This window comes from Apostichopus japonicus, chromosome 18, assembly GCF_037975245.1.
Source record: "Apostichopus japonicus isolate 1M-3 chromosome 18, ASM3797524v1, whole genome shotgun sequence".
NCBI classification, from domain to species: Eukaryota; Metazoa; Echinodermata; class Holothuroidea; order Aspidochirotida; family Stichopodidae; genus Apostichopus; species Apostichopus japonicus.
In genome coordinates, this window is record NC_092578.1 from 1,653,983 (window position 1) to 1,670,935 (window position 16,953).

The 16,953-nt window shown below is 37.0% G+C and overlaps 1 protein-coding gene across 3 annotated transcripts in view; it reads left to right on the forward strand.

The window, feature by feature from the left end:
* Positions 1-16,953, forward strand: part of LOC139958791 (integrin beta-1-like) — a 40,872-nt gene that overhangs the window by 7,143 nt on the left and 16,776 nt on the right. For 2 of the 3 annotated variants that reach the window (XM_071956128.1, XM_071956129.1), the window contains 6 exons: positions 10,391-10,470; positions 12,370-12,474; positions 12,698-12,788; positions 14,209-14,340; positions 15,233-15,329; positions 16,077-16,161. In XM_071956128.1, coding sequence (XP_071812229.1) covers positions 10,391-10,470; positions 12,370-12,474; positions 12,698-12,788; positions 14,209-14,340; positions 15,233-15,329; positions 16,077-16,161 — 590 coding nt within the window. Of the gene's footprint in view, positions 1-2,158; positions 2,186-10,390; positions 10,471-12,369; positions 12,475-12,697; positions 12,789-14,208; positions 14,341-15,232; positions 15,330-16,076; positions 16,162-16,953 lie in introns of all 3 variants that reach the window. The other variant, XM_071956126.1, reaches the window with a different exon arrangement.

The following is a 16,953-nucleotide window of genomic DNA, read 5'->3' on the forward strand; positions in this document are numbered from 1 at the left end:
CCAATCCTACCCCTCCTCCCATCCCTTCCCACCCTAACATGAACAATATGTCCAACCTCCATGGTTTTCTTTCATTTTGTTCATTCTCTTTGCAAGACTAGTGTATTGCACAATGCTAGACTCAAATTAATAAATTATTCCATTGTTGGATAAATCTTATAGAGACCTATAATCAGAAGTACTCTAGGTAGTATAAATTTTCCTAATTGAAGTCTTGTTCAACAGGTGCACGAATAAAGTCTTGTTCAACAGGTGCACAAATAATGCTGTGAAAAACTGTACTATTCTGTACATGTATGCAACTTCATGTATGTGAACTGTACACATCCATGTACAGTATAGTCCTTGTACAGTACTCTAAAACCTCTCTGACAGACAAGTAGGTTGTTGTCTTACTTAAGTGCACCCTACAGGATTTGTGCGAGTTCTAATTTCTGACACTTCCTTTTTCCTTGCCATCTTGGATAATGACTTTCTATACTTATAGTCAATTCTCACCTTGATTAACATGGAAGGATGTCACCCGCTCTTCCTCTGTCATTGACCTAACTTAGCATATATATACTAAAGATTCGTCAAATGCTCATCATTTCGTCTGCTAAAAATATGACGGAATGCTCGGCAGACGTGAATTTGTGATATGCTGTATGTGCAGAATTTTGTCAATTAGAATGCACTGTTAGGGTAGTGCATTCTGATTTGTCTTACTACAGTGTAACAAGTATTATTTGCAAGGAAAGGAAGAAAAAGAAAAGAACAAAAATGTAAAGAGAAATTGAAACAAAAAACGAAATAACACCCAGTTTCACTACGTAGACCTACTTAACTTTTTTGACTTAAACAAGTTTGTCTGTAGAAGTATGGGTAAATCTCTGATCGGAAAGGGAAGGGGGACTTCAAAAAGTGGTTGAAATTTAAAGGTTCGATAACTGGTACTTATTCATCCAATCAAATGGTGTCAATTGTAGGTTGATTTTAGGAACATTGCAGGTTGCCCCTGTAGGACAACCTAGAATTTTATTTAAAAAGTTTTCCAAACAGCACAATGGTTGTCCAACAAGTTAAATGTACACAGCACTTGAGTAGTGCCACGTAAGTACTGTACAGACTCTGTCACATATTTGTGAGTCTGACTTACAGTACTCAAGTAATGTATTCACTGCCATCACATGACACCCTGGCAACCAATCAGCTCTTGGTGTAGAAACAGGCACTGGCTACTGTACTGTACTCAGCGTCTACTGTGAATACTCTGGACGTTTTGTAAGCATGCTGTAAACTTTGTCAGATGTCATCTCTAAAGTGTCACATTTAATTTGACTCGCATACCTGTAGTCGAATAAATTGTTTTCAATGTCAAACAGGGTGACATATCGTTATTTCTTTGAAGAATAATTCGTTCTTCCTTATAAATGCTTATGGTATAATCAGTCAGATGGTTTATTGATCAATTTTTTGAAGTAATTGCACCTTTGTGTCCATTTGTTTTCCTTATTTTCAAGTGGGGATAAAAGCACTTTAATGGACAATTTTTTGTCTATTTTTATGCCTTTGTTGATCAATAATGTTTTTACGGATGCCATAAAATTGAATTACTCACCCATAGTCGATAGTTTTGAAGATGTTACAGTACAGTACGTATGTATCTGTGTAGTCACTGCATTTAACATAGTCAAATCAGTTCTTTGCCCACAGATATTTGTACCAGCCTGTAAGGTGTCCCTTCCAGTCTTCCCAAGAAATTAAATTAAAAATATTAATAAATTTAAATTTTGACAGTCTTGGTTATGATAATAACTGGTAGGGGTAAGACAGTTCTTCATTTTCAAGAACGGTACAAGGTGTGAACATCCATCATGTATTTCTACAGTACAGTATGTTTCAGTAGAGAGAATCTGAAATTATGAAATTTTTTGGGACAGTGAAGCATGTTTCAGAAGAATTTGTATTTATGAAACTTATTGTGAGGAGATAGGTAAGTGAGTAGTGAAGTACTGTTAATACCCAGTTCAAGTGAGATGTAGAGGGGGGGGGGAGGGGTTGGAGGGAGGGATAGAGGGAGGGGTCTTCTGTATTTTGCAGATTATCTTGAGACTATAGTTTGTTTTTTCCGTGTATATATTAATATTTTCATTTTTCAAACATTTCCTTTGTGCAGAAGATATATTTACACAAGAAAACAAGAGTAAGTAATTGAATGTGTGTTATGTACAGTTCGTATCCTTGGTACAGCCTATGGTATAATCAGTAACCCATTATTATTATTACTATGATTAATCCCAACTCTTTTTCATTTAATAATTTTTGTGCTTTTTCTTCTTTCTCTATCCTGGCCATAATGATCCAAAGCTGGACAATTTGCCTCTTGTTCTTGTCATATTATCCCAATGTTTCCCCGAAAATTGTAACATTCTTTTGTTCCGAATATTTTTAAGTGCACCTTTCGTTTTTAACAAAGAGTTCAAAGTTTTGTTAGTATGCAAATTAATATGATCCATTTCTCTACCTGAAATCTTTCCTTCCTCTCAATGAGATACCGTATATCAACAAAACATTTTGTTAAGTATATCTCTTAACAAATTAATGATTACATCTTCACTGAATGAAGCGTAATGTTCCTCTTTCTGCAAGACATATTCCATGTTAAAAGTTTCTGCATTTTCCAACCTTCATAAATCAACATTTTGAAACCTTTCCAAATTGGGCTTGCCAAAGTTCAAGAATTTGTGAAAGAAGACTACTGTACATGTATGTACAGAACTGGAGCTGCAGAAGTAGTGAAGTACTGTGTGCAGGCTGTGTGCACAGTATGGTGTGTACAGGCCATACTGTATGTGCAGGCAATATGTGCAGTCTGGGTGTGTACAGTAGGCTGTGGGTGCAGGCTATGTGTGCAGTACTGTAAGCAAAGGCTATGTGTGCAGTACTGTGTGCCGACTGTGTGTGCAGGCTGTTTGCAGGCTGTGTGCAGGCGGTGTGTGTAGTACTGTGAGTGCAGGCTACAGTATGTGTTCAGTACTGTCTGTGCAGACTGTCAGCTGTGTTTGCAGTGCTTTGAGTGCAGGCTGTGTGTGCAATATTGTGTGCAGGCTGTGTGTGCAGGCTGTGAGTGTAGTACTGTGTGTGCAGTACTGTGTGTGCAGTACTGTGTGCAGTATTGTGTGTGAAGGCTGTGTATATAGTACTGTGTGTGTAGGCTGTGTGCAGGTTGAGTGTGTAGGCTGTATGTGCAGGCAATGCATGCAGTACTGTGTGTGGTGCAGGCTGTGTACAGGCTGTGTGTGTAGTACTGTGAGTGTAATGTGCAGGGAATAATTTGATGGGGAAGGGGGTTGTAAGTAGTTATATAGGTGAAACCTTGTGTGTAGATTTAATTATACTGTAGACCTATTATACTGCTTAAAATCAAATATGCATCAGAAAGTACAAATTTATGAGGAGGATCTCTAGATCTTCTCCCTTTACATAGGTGTCAGCTTTTACCTCAAAGATGCCACAGCCACACTCCTCATTTTTGAATCCTACATTCCAACCCTGATAGCCTCCTTTACAGTTGTTATGCCACTTTATGTTACTTTTCCCAGTTGCACTACCCTTGATTGTTTGTTTGTGGTTGAGAGGGGGGAGGGAGGGGTGAGGGAGGGAGGGGGTCTAGTGGAATGAGATAATGTTGTTGTTTATCCCTTGCCAATGTGGAGCAGTCCAACTAACGATGTGACTGTCTTTTCACCCAAGTGTACTGTAATTGGGAGGCAAGAAGAAATATTGTTCTGGGTGCAACGTTCTTTCTACATTTATATTACAAAGTTACGTCTTTATGACAAATTTTCTGCCCCATTCTCCCGGTTTTATCCTGAGTTGCTGCACCAATATGTGTTTTAATGTAATATTGCCCGTAGCATGGAATGTTTGTAAATGTCTCTGCATGAATATGTTGAAATAAAAAAGTATGAGCCCAAGGGAATGTTAATTCAAATTATTGTCATCTTCTTTGGTGAGAAACAGTCCTGATTCTCCTGAATGTTGATTGAAATTGAAAGTAATTCATAAATTGCTATACACACAATATTGTGAATTATTCAAATGATACAATGATGTGAATATTCATGAATATAAAAGTGGAGCTCAGTACCTTGTTCATTATGGGGATGTTGGGGGGGGGGGGGGTTAGGGGTGGGCTTTAAGGTAAAAGGAGAGATCAGACCAGTCATTTACAATTTGACTTTCAGTAATCAAATCTTATTCATAGTGATGGAAAATGAAAGTCTGTTCATGAATGCAGACCTTCTTTTTTAAAATCCAAAATCTCTGTAACCAGAAAGGAGAGAGAGAATGGGCTATCACCTGGCAGGCAATGAACTGCTAAATGTTACTACAGACAGTAGGCTTTGCAGGTTTGGTTGATGACAAGATGTCATTAATTATTAATTTTTATTTTACTGTATGTCAGTACAGGAAACCCAATTCTCTCTTTCCGGCTTTCTATATACAATTTATTCAACTAGTAATCTACACAGTCTACAGCTTGGCAAAACTTTAATTAGCATCGTACAGTAGGTACAGTAGTTTCACTTAAATTGCACAATCAAGTCACAGTGTGAATTTCAATTACTGTAGAACCTTTCGTCGTAGTATTGACTTGAATTGGGACTGTAACTTATTGGAGTAGCCTCCCCCCCCCAAATATATGCAGAATATGATCTGTAGAATTGAAATCCCATATGGTGAGACACTTGTCCCAACTGGTACGGGCACTTGTAATTTACATGTTCAGGAAGTCAATAATATATCTTATTTATTAGATCTATACATATGTTCTTTTGGATAGATGACATGGGGACTACGTATACACATGAAATTGTAAATTGGAATGAGTGTTTAGAATTGAGACAGATTAATGATACTTTTGTACTGCATTGTGCAGTTACTGTATTCAATACTGTATGTCAGTACACGTGTACTGTAGGGTACAGTAATAGATCTGTGCAATATTGAAAGATGTATGATTTTGGCACTGAACTAGTACAATACACAATAATACAATACAAATGGAAAGAGAGAGATACAGTACTGCACATGTATCATTATTGAACATAACATGCATACTTAAGTTTGATAGTTACAAAACATGATGTACAGATGTACCACATACTGTATGCATTGAAACTTTCGTCCCGATTTCATTTCCTGATGTGTGTTTTAACTCAAGATGTTTATAGTCTTGGTTTTACTTGAGGACATGCCATACTACCTTTTCTATAGTTGACATCCATTGGATTGATCTGCATCACTGGTTCAAATATTCTTCCCTGGATGGTGTGTCGGCTCAAACATTTACTTTTTGTGCTAAATGTTGTTCTGATGGTCCATTGGTCCAAACAGTCAATGATAGGATGATATCAGAAAGTCAGCAATGAGATCATTTGGTTAAGAAACTGCATTAAATTTATCTAGTCATGCTGCACTCACGTACTGTACTGTAAAATTTACATTTAACCAACAGAGCAGGAGTTACATTACATATATACACTGTAAATCCATGACATCAAATATGTTTGCCATTACAGTATAAGTATACATAGCATGGTTTGAAATGACACTGCAACAAAACGGCGTAAGTAAACCACTGGCTTGTCCACTACAAATCATTATTAGTATGGACCAATGAATTTTCAGACTAATGAGCCTACATTTATAGCCGAACATGTTATTAAAGGTGAACATGTTGTTGTAGGTGAACATGTTATTATAGGTGAACATGTTGTTATAGGTGACAATGTTGTTATAGGTCTACATGTTGTTATAGGTGAACATGTTGTTATAGGTGAACATGTTGTTATAGGTGAACATGTTGTTATAGGTGAACATGTTGTTTTAGGTGAACATGTTGTTATAGGTGAATATGTTGTTATAGGTGAATATGTTGTTATAGGTGAACATTTTGTTATAGGTGAACATGTTGTTATAGGTATACATGTTGTTATAGGTGAACATGTTGTTATAGGTATACATGTTGTTATAGGTGACCATGTTGTTATAGGTCTTCATGTTGTTATATGTCAATATTTTGTTATAGGTCAATATGTTGTTATTAGTCAATATATTGTTATATATCATGTTGGACTGCTGGACATTTGGACCATTGAGTGTTTGGATCCAGTGGTTGTTATCATATAGATTGCATTTATGTAACAGCCCTGGAAATGGAAGCTCAGAGCAGTCTCAGTAGTATAAGAGATTCCTAAAATCTGTTGAAGTCTGCTACTGGATCAGGACTGTGCTGTGGATATCGGTTGTGCATCGTCTAATTTCCTGCATCCTAGACGTCGGAAAGTCAGTCAAAATGGTCCCTCTTCTTTTGCTGGACAGTTCTAAGCATGCACTACTGCATGCTCAAGTAGAAGCAACAAAAGTATTGATATATAAGTTATCGGATAATATCCTTGATGTAATGAAAATATTATCTATTCGTCTAATGCAAACTGTTTCTTGCCAAAAATATGATTCAGTGTTTGAGGTTCAATTTAGAACAAGCAGAAATCATTGCCAAGAAAGTGGCACGGTTGATGTGAACTTCTGTCTGATTGGATGTTTAATGTTATATAGTTTTGTACATGACGTGTAAAGAAACAAACTTTCACAGTAGCCTACAGTATCATTCTCGTAAGCACTTTGTCAAAAGCAATGCTGCCAGGCTGCGTGGGACATGCTTATTTTGATGTCCCACGCTTATTTTGTGATCCACGTTTCACCACAACAGGCAATGCTGGTCCTTTGTGAGATAGATTCAGCACTTGATTCTGCTATTAGTTTGTTTGACAAACTGCCCTAAAGTGTTCTTTTAACGTACAGTAAATATGGATGTTGATGAAATAAAACAGTATTGTCAATTTTGATTTTTGTGTGTGTGGATACACCTACAGTACAGTAAAGCACAGTAGGTGGAACAAATGATGAACTGCCTTTGGGATGTTTATGTTAATGTTAGGAAAGTATTTGGCCTCAATTTGGAAAGTAAAAGCTGGTGACTAATAGTTTCCTTCCTTGAAAGTTTTCGTAGGTACCGTCATACATGCTGTTGTATTGGTTATACTTCCTTGCCAAAACCCAAGGCAGGATAATGACGTGGACCACATTCGGTGAATTGTTTTGTGGCTACTATATACCAAAAAGATGGTAACATTTTAACATTACACCATGATTATATAGTGTACGCACATACATGATGGGAGAATTTGAACTTTCCCCATGAGAGGATTCATCTTTGCAAAAGTACCCAACTTCAACTGTTGTAAAACCAAACTGGTTTTTTGACCAGAATTAACTCTGAAATTTGTAAAGACCTTTAAATGTTACACTTGGATACATGTATGAACACCTCTACTTCGACCTGTTGAAAGTTTCATGTTTAAGTAGCTTTTTGAGCTTGATCGATTTTTTCCCCATTCCTTTCAGGAGGGGGTGGGGGAGGGGTAAGATGTTTAGATTTAAGCCATATATACTGAAAGAGGGGTATCATATGGGTTAATCCATGACCCTGTGGTTACCAACATCTGTGGGGAAAATGCATTGTTAGAATGAAAGAAAATGTTGTTTCCACCTTAACTACCATATATTCATTAACGATATAAACAACAGCATTTGCTATACTTTTATTACGTCGCGCATTGCGTACATGTATGAGTAACATGCATTGATTAAACACGACCAGCGTATATGTGTTATGTATAATAAACCAGAGTAAATGAATACAACAAAGCAGGTGTCACATTTTTGGTTTTGTACCCATGTCCTATAAAGATAGCAAACATAGCCTAGCGAGGCCTACATTATGCCATACTGTTTTTACAGCAGTATAACAGTAAAGTGAAACTGCACTAAACAGAAAACATGATACTGGATTCATATGTTTGCATACTGTGTGACTGACACTTCAAAGTTCAAAGTCTTGGTACAGTAGTAGTAAATGTAGCCAGGTAATATACCACAACACCTCTCCCATTATGCTGTGTATTAATAGCAAGTTATCAAAAGGCAGTAAAAAAAATATATTAAAAAAAACCTCCATCAGTAACAGCAAGCTATATAAATAGTTTGCGATGAAGGAAAGGATACCGTTATGATAGCCCTCTTGAATTTGTTAGATTGTCGAAACAATTCTGCATTTTTGATGTACAGTAAGAGTGCCAGAAATAACTTAAAGGCATTGAAGAATCGCCCTAAACTGCATGCGGCCATCTGAAGAAGTTAACTTTCTGTTGCTTGCAAGTGACGTTTTGTTTGTGTCGCTAAAAAATGCAGACAGTAATGAAACGTGATACCTTGTTATATGTACAGTAGCTGGACCTGAGATGTCCATCGCTGTATCGTTTGTATACTGTGCTGTGGGTATTACCGCAGCTGTATGTACTGACTGTACACTATTGTCTAATTACCGACGGTAGCAAGCCGTGTGTGTATTTTCTGGGATCGATGGTGGTGTTTAACACTTCTGTTACACCTCATTCGAAAACTAGCTCAAATTACAGGCATAAGACGTTTCTTTTTGCGCGAGTCTTCACACCCTTTAAGATTGCTCATATCAGGGAGCTGCTACTCTAAGTAGCAGCTCCCTCCTCGTACTGTATAGGTCTGTATATATGGTACAGTAGATATGTAAATATGAAGAGTAACATCACTTTAATATATATGCACCTTTGGAGGATAAAACTGTCACTTTTTTGGACAATGGCAAACTTTGTTTATCAGGTGTCCTGTAATCACCTATAGTGAGTTGGGGGAGCAGTGTACAGTTGAATACTAGAGTGGAACGGTGGTACATTGCATGCAGAGGAGAAGATTTGACATTTCATTTCAGCATTTTTGAAATTTTATGATCAAAATCTTTCAGCAGGTGGATTACATGTACTGTTATAACCTCAGGAGGTGAAGCTGTGTGAACATTGTAACCCTTCTGGCAATATCAGGTTAAATAGAAACATTCTACATTTTTTGGATCTGTATGTCTTTTACAAAGTACAAAGTGCGATAGAGTACAACTGGTGTAAGACCTTTGTAAACATTACATATGTATCAAGAGTCAAGATATTGTGGGATGAGGAAGAGGGGATATTTGGAGGGGGGGGGGGAAAGGGGAGAAGAGGTGGATGATATTGATTATAGGCCTTTTTGCTAAAGGAAACAGGTTTTGCTACAATCTTAGTGTGAAAACCTGAGCAAGGTAATCAATTTTGTCACTTATTTGTGAAAGAATGAATCCCTCAGGTTAGGATACAGAAAGTAGTTCGAAGAAGCGGTCACTGGGAGGTTACCATCTTGAAAACGAAAGAGAAACTGGAACTATCTTCTTTTTATTTATGTTGAATGATGGCAGTGTAAACCTCCACTAAACTCCATTTCCTTCCATGGGTGTCTGTCATTAGTTCTGTTTAGACCTGTGTAGATCTTATTGTTTGCAGAGAAGTTTCATCGATATTAACCCATCACTCGAGGAGGTTAACACTCTCAGCTTAAAACATTGGATCAACTGTCATTTTCGAGGCAGCTACAATACTTTTGTACATGTACAACACAGTACAGAAGGCCTAGTGTGAACTTACAGCTGGAGTTAATTGGCTAACAACAGTTGTATAGTTTCTATATATATATATATATATATATATATTATATATATATATATATATATATATATAGATAGATATATATATTTTTATGAAAAGTTCTACTTTTGGAGAATAAGCAGGGTGACAGAAAACTTCTAATAAACAAGAAACAGTCACAAAAAATAGAAAGAGAACATTAAGAGCAAAGGAACAGATCGGAAAAAGAAAAGCTGCATGGATGGATCATTTTATGAATCCTCATCTGTTTTAGTCTAAGATGGACAAAATATAGTATTAAGTGTCTCTAAAAACACAGTGTGATAATTGTACAAAAAATGATGCGATTGATGCGTTCAAAACAGTTGATATGGCGGACACATGTTCAGTTGTGGTCTGCTGGTAAACAGGTGGACTGATCGCGATTAAACCATTTTGTCTAGTAGCTCATTAATACTCATTACTGTAAGCATAAAAATTACTGTAAACATCTGTGAGTACTAACATGAAGATAGTGTGCGTGAGTCATATTACATATGTGGTAAACAGTCCATCAAGGGTAACAGAATACACCCCAAGCCAAGGTCACTTTGAGGTAAAATAAAGCATACAATTACATTACATTACAAATGTTCCGTTCCAATTTTTTTACGAGAATAACTTGAGGAGGGAGGGAGGGTAGAAGGGGGGGGGAGGGGTGGAGGGGATAGAAAGACAATCATTTTGATAGAGATGTGTGCTTTATTCGTTATGTATTACTAATTCTTTTTGTATTTTTTCCCCCTTTACAGCTGCTAGCCCTTGCAATGATGCCAAGACATGTGGGGCCTGTATCGTGTTGGACCCGTCCTGTGGCTGGTGCACACAAGGAGTATGTCTCTTTTCCCTATTTTGAATTTGGTCAAGGGAGGGGGTAGGGGAAAAGTGGGAGAAATATCCTTTAGTTTGAAATGATGTACCACAGAGGTTTACAAAGACAAAGAAGATTCAGTTCAAATTTAGTAGCATGTTTTTTCCAGTGCCCTTGGGCACTGTGTCAAAATTAGGAAACTAAAGGGGCTGCAGCCTAATGCACTGAAGGGGCTGCAGCCTAATGCAGCCAGGCTGTGTAGGATTATATTCTTTTCTGCCATACTGTTTCACACAATAGGCAGAAAGCATCGATCTGTAGTAAACAGCTACTTTTAGAGGAAAGAAATGATAGTTCTCAAGTTATACTACATATAATATTTTTCGAGCTCTTTAGCAGTATCTTGTTCTTTAGTGCTTGAAAGTTTTGTTTTTGTTATATTGGATACTGTTAAGATGGCAGACTTTATGTCGTTTTAGTGAAACCAGATACGATGTTCCTGGAAACATATAAGGATGTCTGTTTACCTGCTGGTACCTGCAGAATTTGGAGCCGTGTCTTTTCAGTGAAGTTTGTTGTGTGATAGCTTTCATTGTAATGTGAGATGTCGTCTTTGAGTTAGTTTGACCTGAAAGGATTGGGCTTCAATCGTCTCTGACCGAAAGCGGATACGGAGTTGACATATTGAGAAGCAGAACGTTTTCATCAATGGAATGTCCTTATGGTGTTCAGAATTCTGTTTAATTATTACAGCTTTCTGAGAAGTTTGTGGAGGAAGTCCTTACTTACTTCGCTCCCCGCTTACCTGTCTCCCCACAACCTTAGCACCCTATTCTACCGTGTCTAGTATGCCCTGGTAATCTTTTAACACTGTGCACCCTCAGTGACCGGTCATACCCGTGGGGAGACAAGTAATCGGGTCACTCGTAAATATATAAACCAGTAAGTTTTATAATAACTAAAATACAAGTCCCTAGAGTGTTATCGTTAAATTTTTGGATAAAGCGTCGACTCCATTGACGTGACAGATTTTCTCCAAAATGTTTACGTTGAATTTGAAACATGTCCTAGCGGATATTTGATTGAATTAAACTTCCACAGACTCTTCTGAAACTTTACCTTGTTATTATCTTGTTATTCCCTGTGGCATTTATAGTCAATTTGTTTGCTTGTGGAATGTTTGCCGGCAGTTGGTATATCAAATGAATGAAAAATAGACCTTTCATTCTGAAGAATACCACATAGCCGTGGAGACAATTTGATGATGGCAAACCTCAAAACTGGCAGTTATTAAAGGACATTAGAAGTTCTGCACCTCAGGGTAGATCTATTAAAAGGAACCACTAAACCTTGGCTATTATGTTTAAATAGTGCAAAACTTATGACTGATAGTGACCCACCTTCAAAGTTCAGGAAATGAATGGACATGATATGTAATGTTGTACTGGTACCATGAGGGGGGTTATGCGGTTATCTTTAGGTGGGGGTGAAGTATATATTTTGGGATTGGTTGAATAAATTAGTTTAAGAAGGAAGTGGGGATGTGTGACCAGACAAGCATTCGGGAAGTGATGGCGTGGTTGAAGAAATAAGTATCGGTAGAAGTTGGAAAAATGCAAAGTTGCTAAAAAGTCTTGGAAAGATACAAGAAGTATCCACGGTTTGGATAGGACTGGAAAGGATGAAGGAGCTGATGTGGAGGGGGAGGGAAGGGTGGGCAGGGTGGGGGGAAGCATGAAATGCTGGCAGTGGTAGCACTCATCAAGTGTTTCACACTTAATAGCCACATTATAACTGAATGAAATTTTGAATCACATTAGTCTGTACTTAAAAAAATATTAATAATATTAATAAATATTTCCTTTTGAAAGTATGAGTCATCATTGTCGTCTTTTAATGTTATTCACAATTTTTACTCAGAACTTCACAGATACCGGCAGTCCTAGATGTGACACCATTCCAAATCTCCGTATGCAAGGATGCAGTGAATATACAAGTCCTAATAGTTCTTATACGATTGATTTGGTAACTATTTTTTTTTAGTTTCATTAAATATACAAGTCCAAATAGTTCTTATCATATTGATTTGGTTCCTGTAAAACTTGTTTCTCACCTCAACAATCAAATTGTTGATGTAAATTGACGACAGTAAATTGATGTCGCAAAAAGTTTGCAAATGATTAAAATAACGTGCTTCCAGGTTCCTGTTTATGAATTTCAGTCTGTGTTGTTTTTCCGCCTTTCATAGGACAAAGAATTGAGTAATGCAGGAAACACAACCAATTTAGGTGAAGCTGTACAAGTGAAACCACAGGAAATAACTCTCAAATTGAGACCAGGTAAGTTTACATGGGACTATTTAATCTAACTGTAAAAGTTTACCTCATTTGAAGAGTCCCTTTTGGACAAGCCACTGGCAACATTGTTTATCCAGTGGGTTCTGAACTGTGATTTACAAATTTGAGCCCCAAAACCTTACTTTTGATATGCAGTCATAAGCTTAATGAAGCATTTTGCGTTTTGTCTCCGTTTTCCACTCTTTTGACAAGTCCATCAAGTTTTTTACATATATCAATCACAAAACAGCAAACTTAGATATTAGCCAAGTTTTTTTCTCTGCCAAAAGCGTTAATTGGCGAGTACATAAGGACATTTGCAGATCATGAGAAAAATGTCCTTCGACAATTACACATTTAATATTAATCGCATACAGTTCCCCCAACCCATTAGTTTGAATTCAACCAATCAGAGATCCAGGTTTAGTTAAGAGCTTGCTAAAAATAGATTCAAACGTCGAGTTGGTAAACTTGTAGAACCAGCGAGCTGGACTCTAACAGCTCCCTGGTACAACTGCCATAGACAATCTACACAAATCAATCATGGTGTTGCATTACGTATTGGCCAATTGGCCAGGTGTTGACAAGCTTGCTAGAAGTTTTTGGCATAGCGCATATATACTTACCTGTTGCATATGCATGAGCATGTTCTGAGCTCAACAAAACAGATGAAGACGAAGCTGTCAGCATGTGATTTACTTTTGGACAAAGAGCAGGTGCACCATACAGGATTGATTTGTTAAACAATTTATAATATTAAAACAGGTGTTGAATATTAGATCTAAAAATGTTTTGTGTAAAACAAAAAAGGGTCAGGTTTTGAATCTTGTTTCAAGATTCATGCTTAGGTTTACACAGCTGTGATGATGATGGTATCACCAGTCCTTAATAACCTTAACAAAAATTTGGAAAATATGTATTTACATTACTCCTCTCTTACCTGTCATCTTCTGTACTTCCCCATGTACTGTACCTAACTTACTAAATGGTAGCATTATTAGACCTGCACCCCCAACCCCCGCCCCCTACATCCAGGACTCCGCCCACTTTCTCCCTTTGCCAGATCTGTCATTCAGGAAGTAAACCAACTGTGAGTAAGAGATGAAATAAGTTCACTCACTACACTATAGTATGTTACTGGAATGTTCAGTTTTGTTGTGTCTCTGCAATTTCAAAAGTTAGTTTGAATTTCTCATGTTTGACATGCACACACACACACACATGCACACACACAAAAAGCCCATGAAGTAAACTTAATGACACCAAGGTGTTATTTTTGTTAGATCTGTAAATGTCACCCAGAAGGCCCATGGGTAATGTTGTTATACAACATTAAAGGTAAAAGATATTATCTTATCTTTTTTTGTTTGTTTATTTAGTGACACCTGTATGAACTTGAGATGTCTTGTATCTTCCTTGGCAGGTCAACCTACTCAGTTTACATTTCAAGTGAGGCAGGCAGAAGATTACCCTGTTGATCTTTACTACGTCATGGATCTTTCCAAATCGATGGAGGATGATTTGGTCAATTTGCGGAAAGTTGGAGATATTCTTGGTAAGTGAAATGAGTGTGGACTCGTGAAGACATCTATCTTGGGTGATGAAATTTCATTAGTTTGGACTTGCAAAGACATCTATTGCAACAACATTTCATGGGTATGGACTCCCAAAGACATCTGTGGTGACAACATGTCATGAGTATGGACTCCCAAAGACATCTATGGGTGACGACATTTCATGAGTATGGACTCCCAAAGGCATCTACAGTGACAACATGTCATGAGTATGGACTCCCAAAGACATCTATGGTGATGACATTTCATGAGTGTGGACTCGCAGTGACAGCTATGGTGATGACATTTCATGTAGAATATTTAGTAGTGAAAAATGAAACAATTGGTTTAAATAGGCTAACATAACTTCAGACTGTAATTCAGAATTTAAGTTACATAAGTGTGAATGCAATGACTGTGAGTCTGGATCTTGGTTAAGGCTGTCTTTGGATCCTGTTTAATTTCTTAATCTTGATAATGATTGGAAAAGAAATATATATATATATATATATATATATATATATATATATATATATAAATGAAAATCGTAATGAGTTGGAAAATCAAGAACAGTGAAAAAACTTTCAGCCCCCACCGGGATTCGAACCACTGGCCTTCCGCTCTGTACGCGGACACTCTAACCACTAGGCTATGGACGCTGATTGTATGTCCAGAGGTTCGAAACCGGTAAGGAAGGTCGTAATTCCACTGTAGACGTTTGTCACCTGTATCGAACAATACTAGTTCTGTTTTTGGTGACATATTTTGCCTTACTCTAGAGATCAAACATGATGCTAACCAACTCGAAATCATTTGTGATTCCTAAAGCCGGATTCCGAAATATATATATATATCATAAGGATAATTTTTGTTGGTTTCCGATTATGTGTCCAGCTGAAGAGATGAGTCAAATCACAAGTGACTTTCGAATGGGTTTTGGATCGTTCGTGGACAAGGTGGTGATGCCATATGTCAGCACCGTACCGGCCAAGTAAGTATTTCTCTCAGCAATGGTGGGTTGAGTGAATTGTAATATTCAAAGTGAAGGAGTGGAGGGAGGTGGAGGGGGGGGGTAGTTTGACAGATCGGTAGCAGTCTCACATAATATGATAACCCTAAAAAAAAATACTAACAGAAAAGCTTTTTTTAGGGGTTATAAAGAGAAAAGCAGAGTAACAAGACTATCTGAGTTGATCTACCTGACTGTTTCAAATTTATTTTTCTCCTTCCTCTATAGATGGTTTTATTATTTTTTTATTTTTTTTGGGGGGGGGGGGTGGGATGTTGTTCTTATTGTAATTTCTGGTTTTGCTGGGTATTGACTTAGGAATATTTCTGCTGATACGTTGATATGATTTATGGAAACGATGAGTCAGTTAATATAAAAAGTAAAATCTAACTACTCTCTGACTAACTACATAATTTCTTTGATAAAGATCAAATGTTTTAACTTCTAAATAAAAGTGTTTTTTTTTAAAAATAATTTTCTGAAAACTGACTTTTATTTTATTTCATTCCCATCAAGAGAATCATTTATCCGGTAACCGTATCGCAAAATGCTATGGAAAATGGTCAAAGTGCTATAATACAATTCCCAAAGATGTATAGCAGGTGTTTCCTTTACACAGGAACTATCATGTTTTATAGGATACAAAATTCAGTGATTTCAATACTGATACACAAAAACTGCTAGAAAACACTAAATTATTATTCTCTGCCATTTATTATTTTTTTTTAGGCTAGCAGAACCTTGCAGTGGTTGTCAGGCTCCATATGGCTTTAAGAACGAACTCAGTCTGACTGGGGATACAAGTGAATTCTCTGTAAGTATAACTAACCACCAATTCAAATATCATCTCCATTTCATGCCTACTTTTAAGGTTATGCAGAGCTGCCTACTGGTAACGATTTCTCATTATTTTGGATGGGAAATCATTTCAACTATATGTGTGTATGGTTTTATTCCTGGATGGTGGTGGTGGTGGTGGGAGGGGGGGGGGGAAAGATGCCAAAATCTGTAATATAAATAATGTATGCCTTACAAAAAACTGCTGAATTACTAGACTAATGACAGAATGACCTAATTTGACCCTTAGAGTCATTTTAATGACATACATGCTATTTGATTGGTTTGATTTCCTAAACAATGTATGATGAATCAAGTCATACCAATCAAATGAAGGTTAGCCTTACTAGGACTTGAAAAATTACTGTAGAAAAGACAAAAGGACATATATTGTTTTGAAATGTAACCTTTGTGGTATTCTCTACACATATTACAGTATGTGATAGAATGTGGGGGGAAAAACAGCCCAAGGGTATGAGGAATCATATTCATATGTTCAGCAAGGCTTGTCATTAAAGGATTGGTTCAGGTGTTTGACATGTCTATTTTGTATGAAAGAGCACAAAAAGACAAAAAGGACAGTGAAGAAACTACCATGATAGCATGCTCTGTTAAGGAGATATGACACTTTGAAGATATCAAAATTTCTTTGAAAACGACTGGTGTAAAAAGACTTACTGTGAGGGTGTGACGTCACATCCTCATTTCCTTAACTTTTGTGAATATATTTCTTTAAAAATTATTTACATTTTTTAACACATTTGAAAAT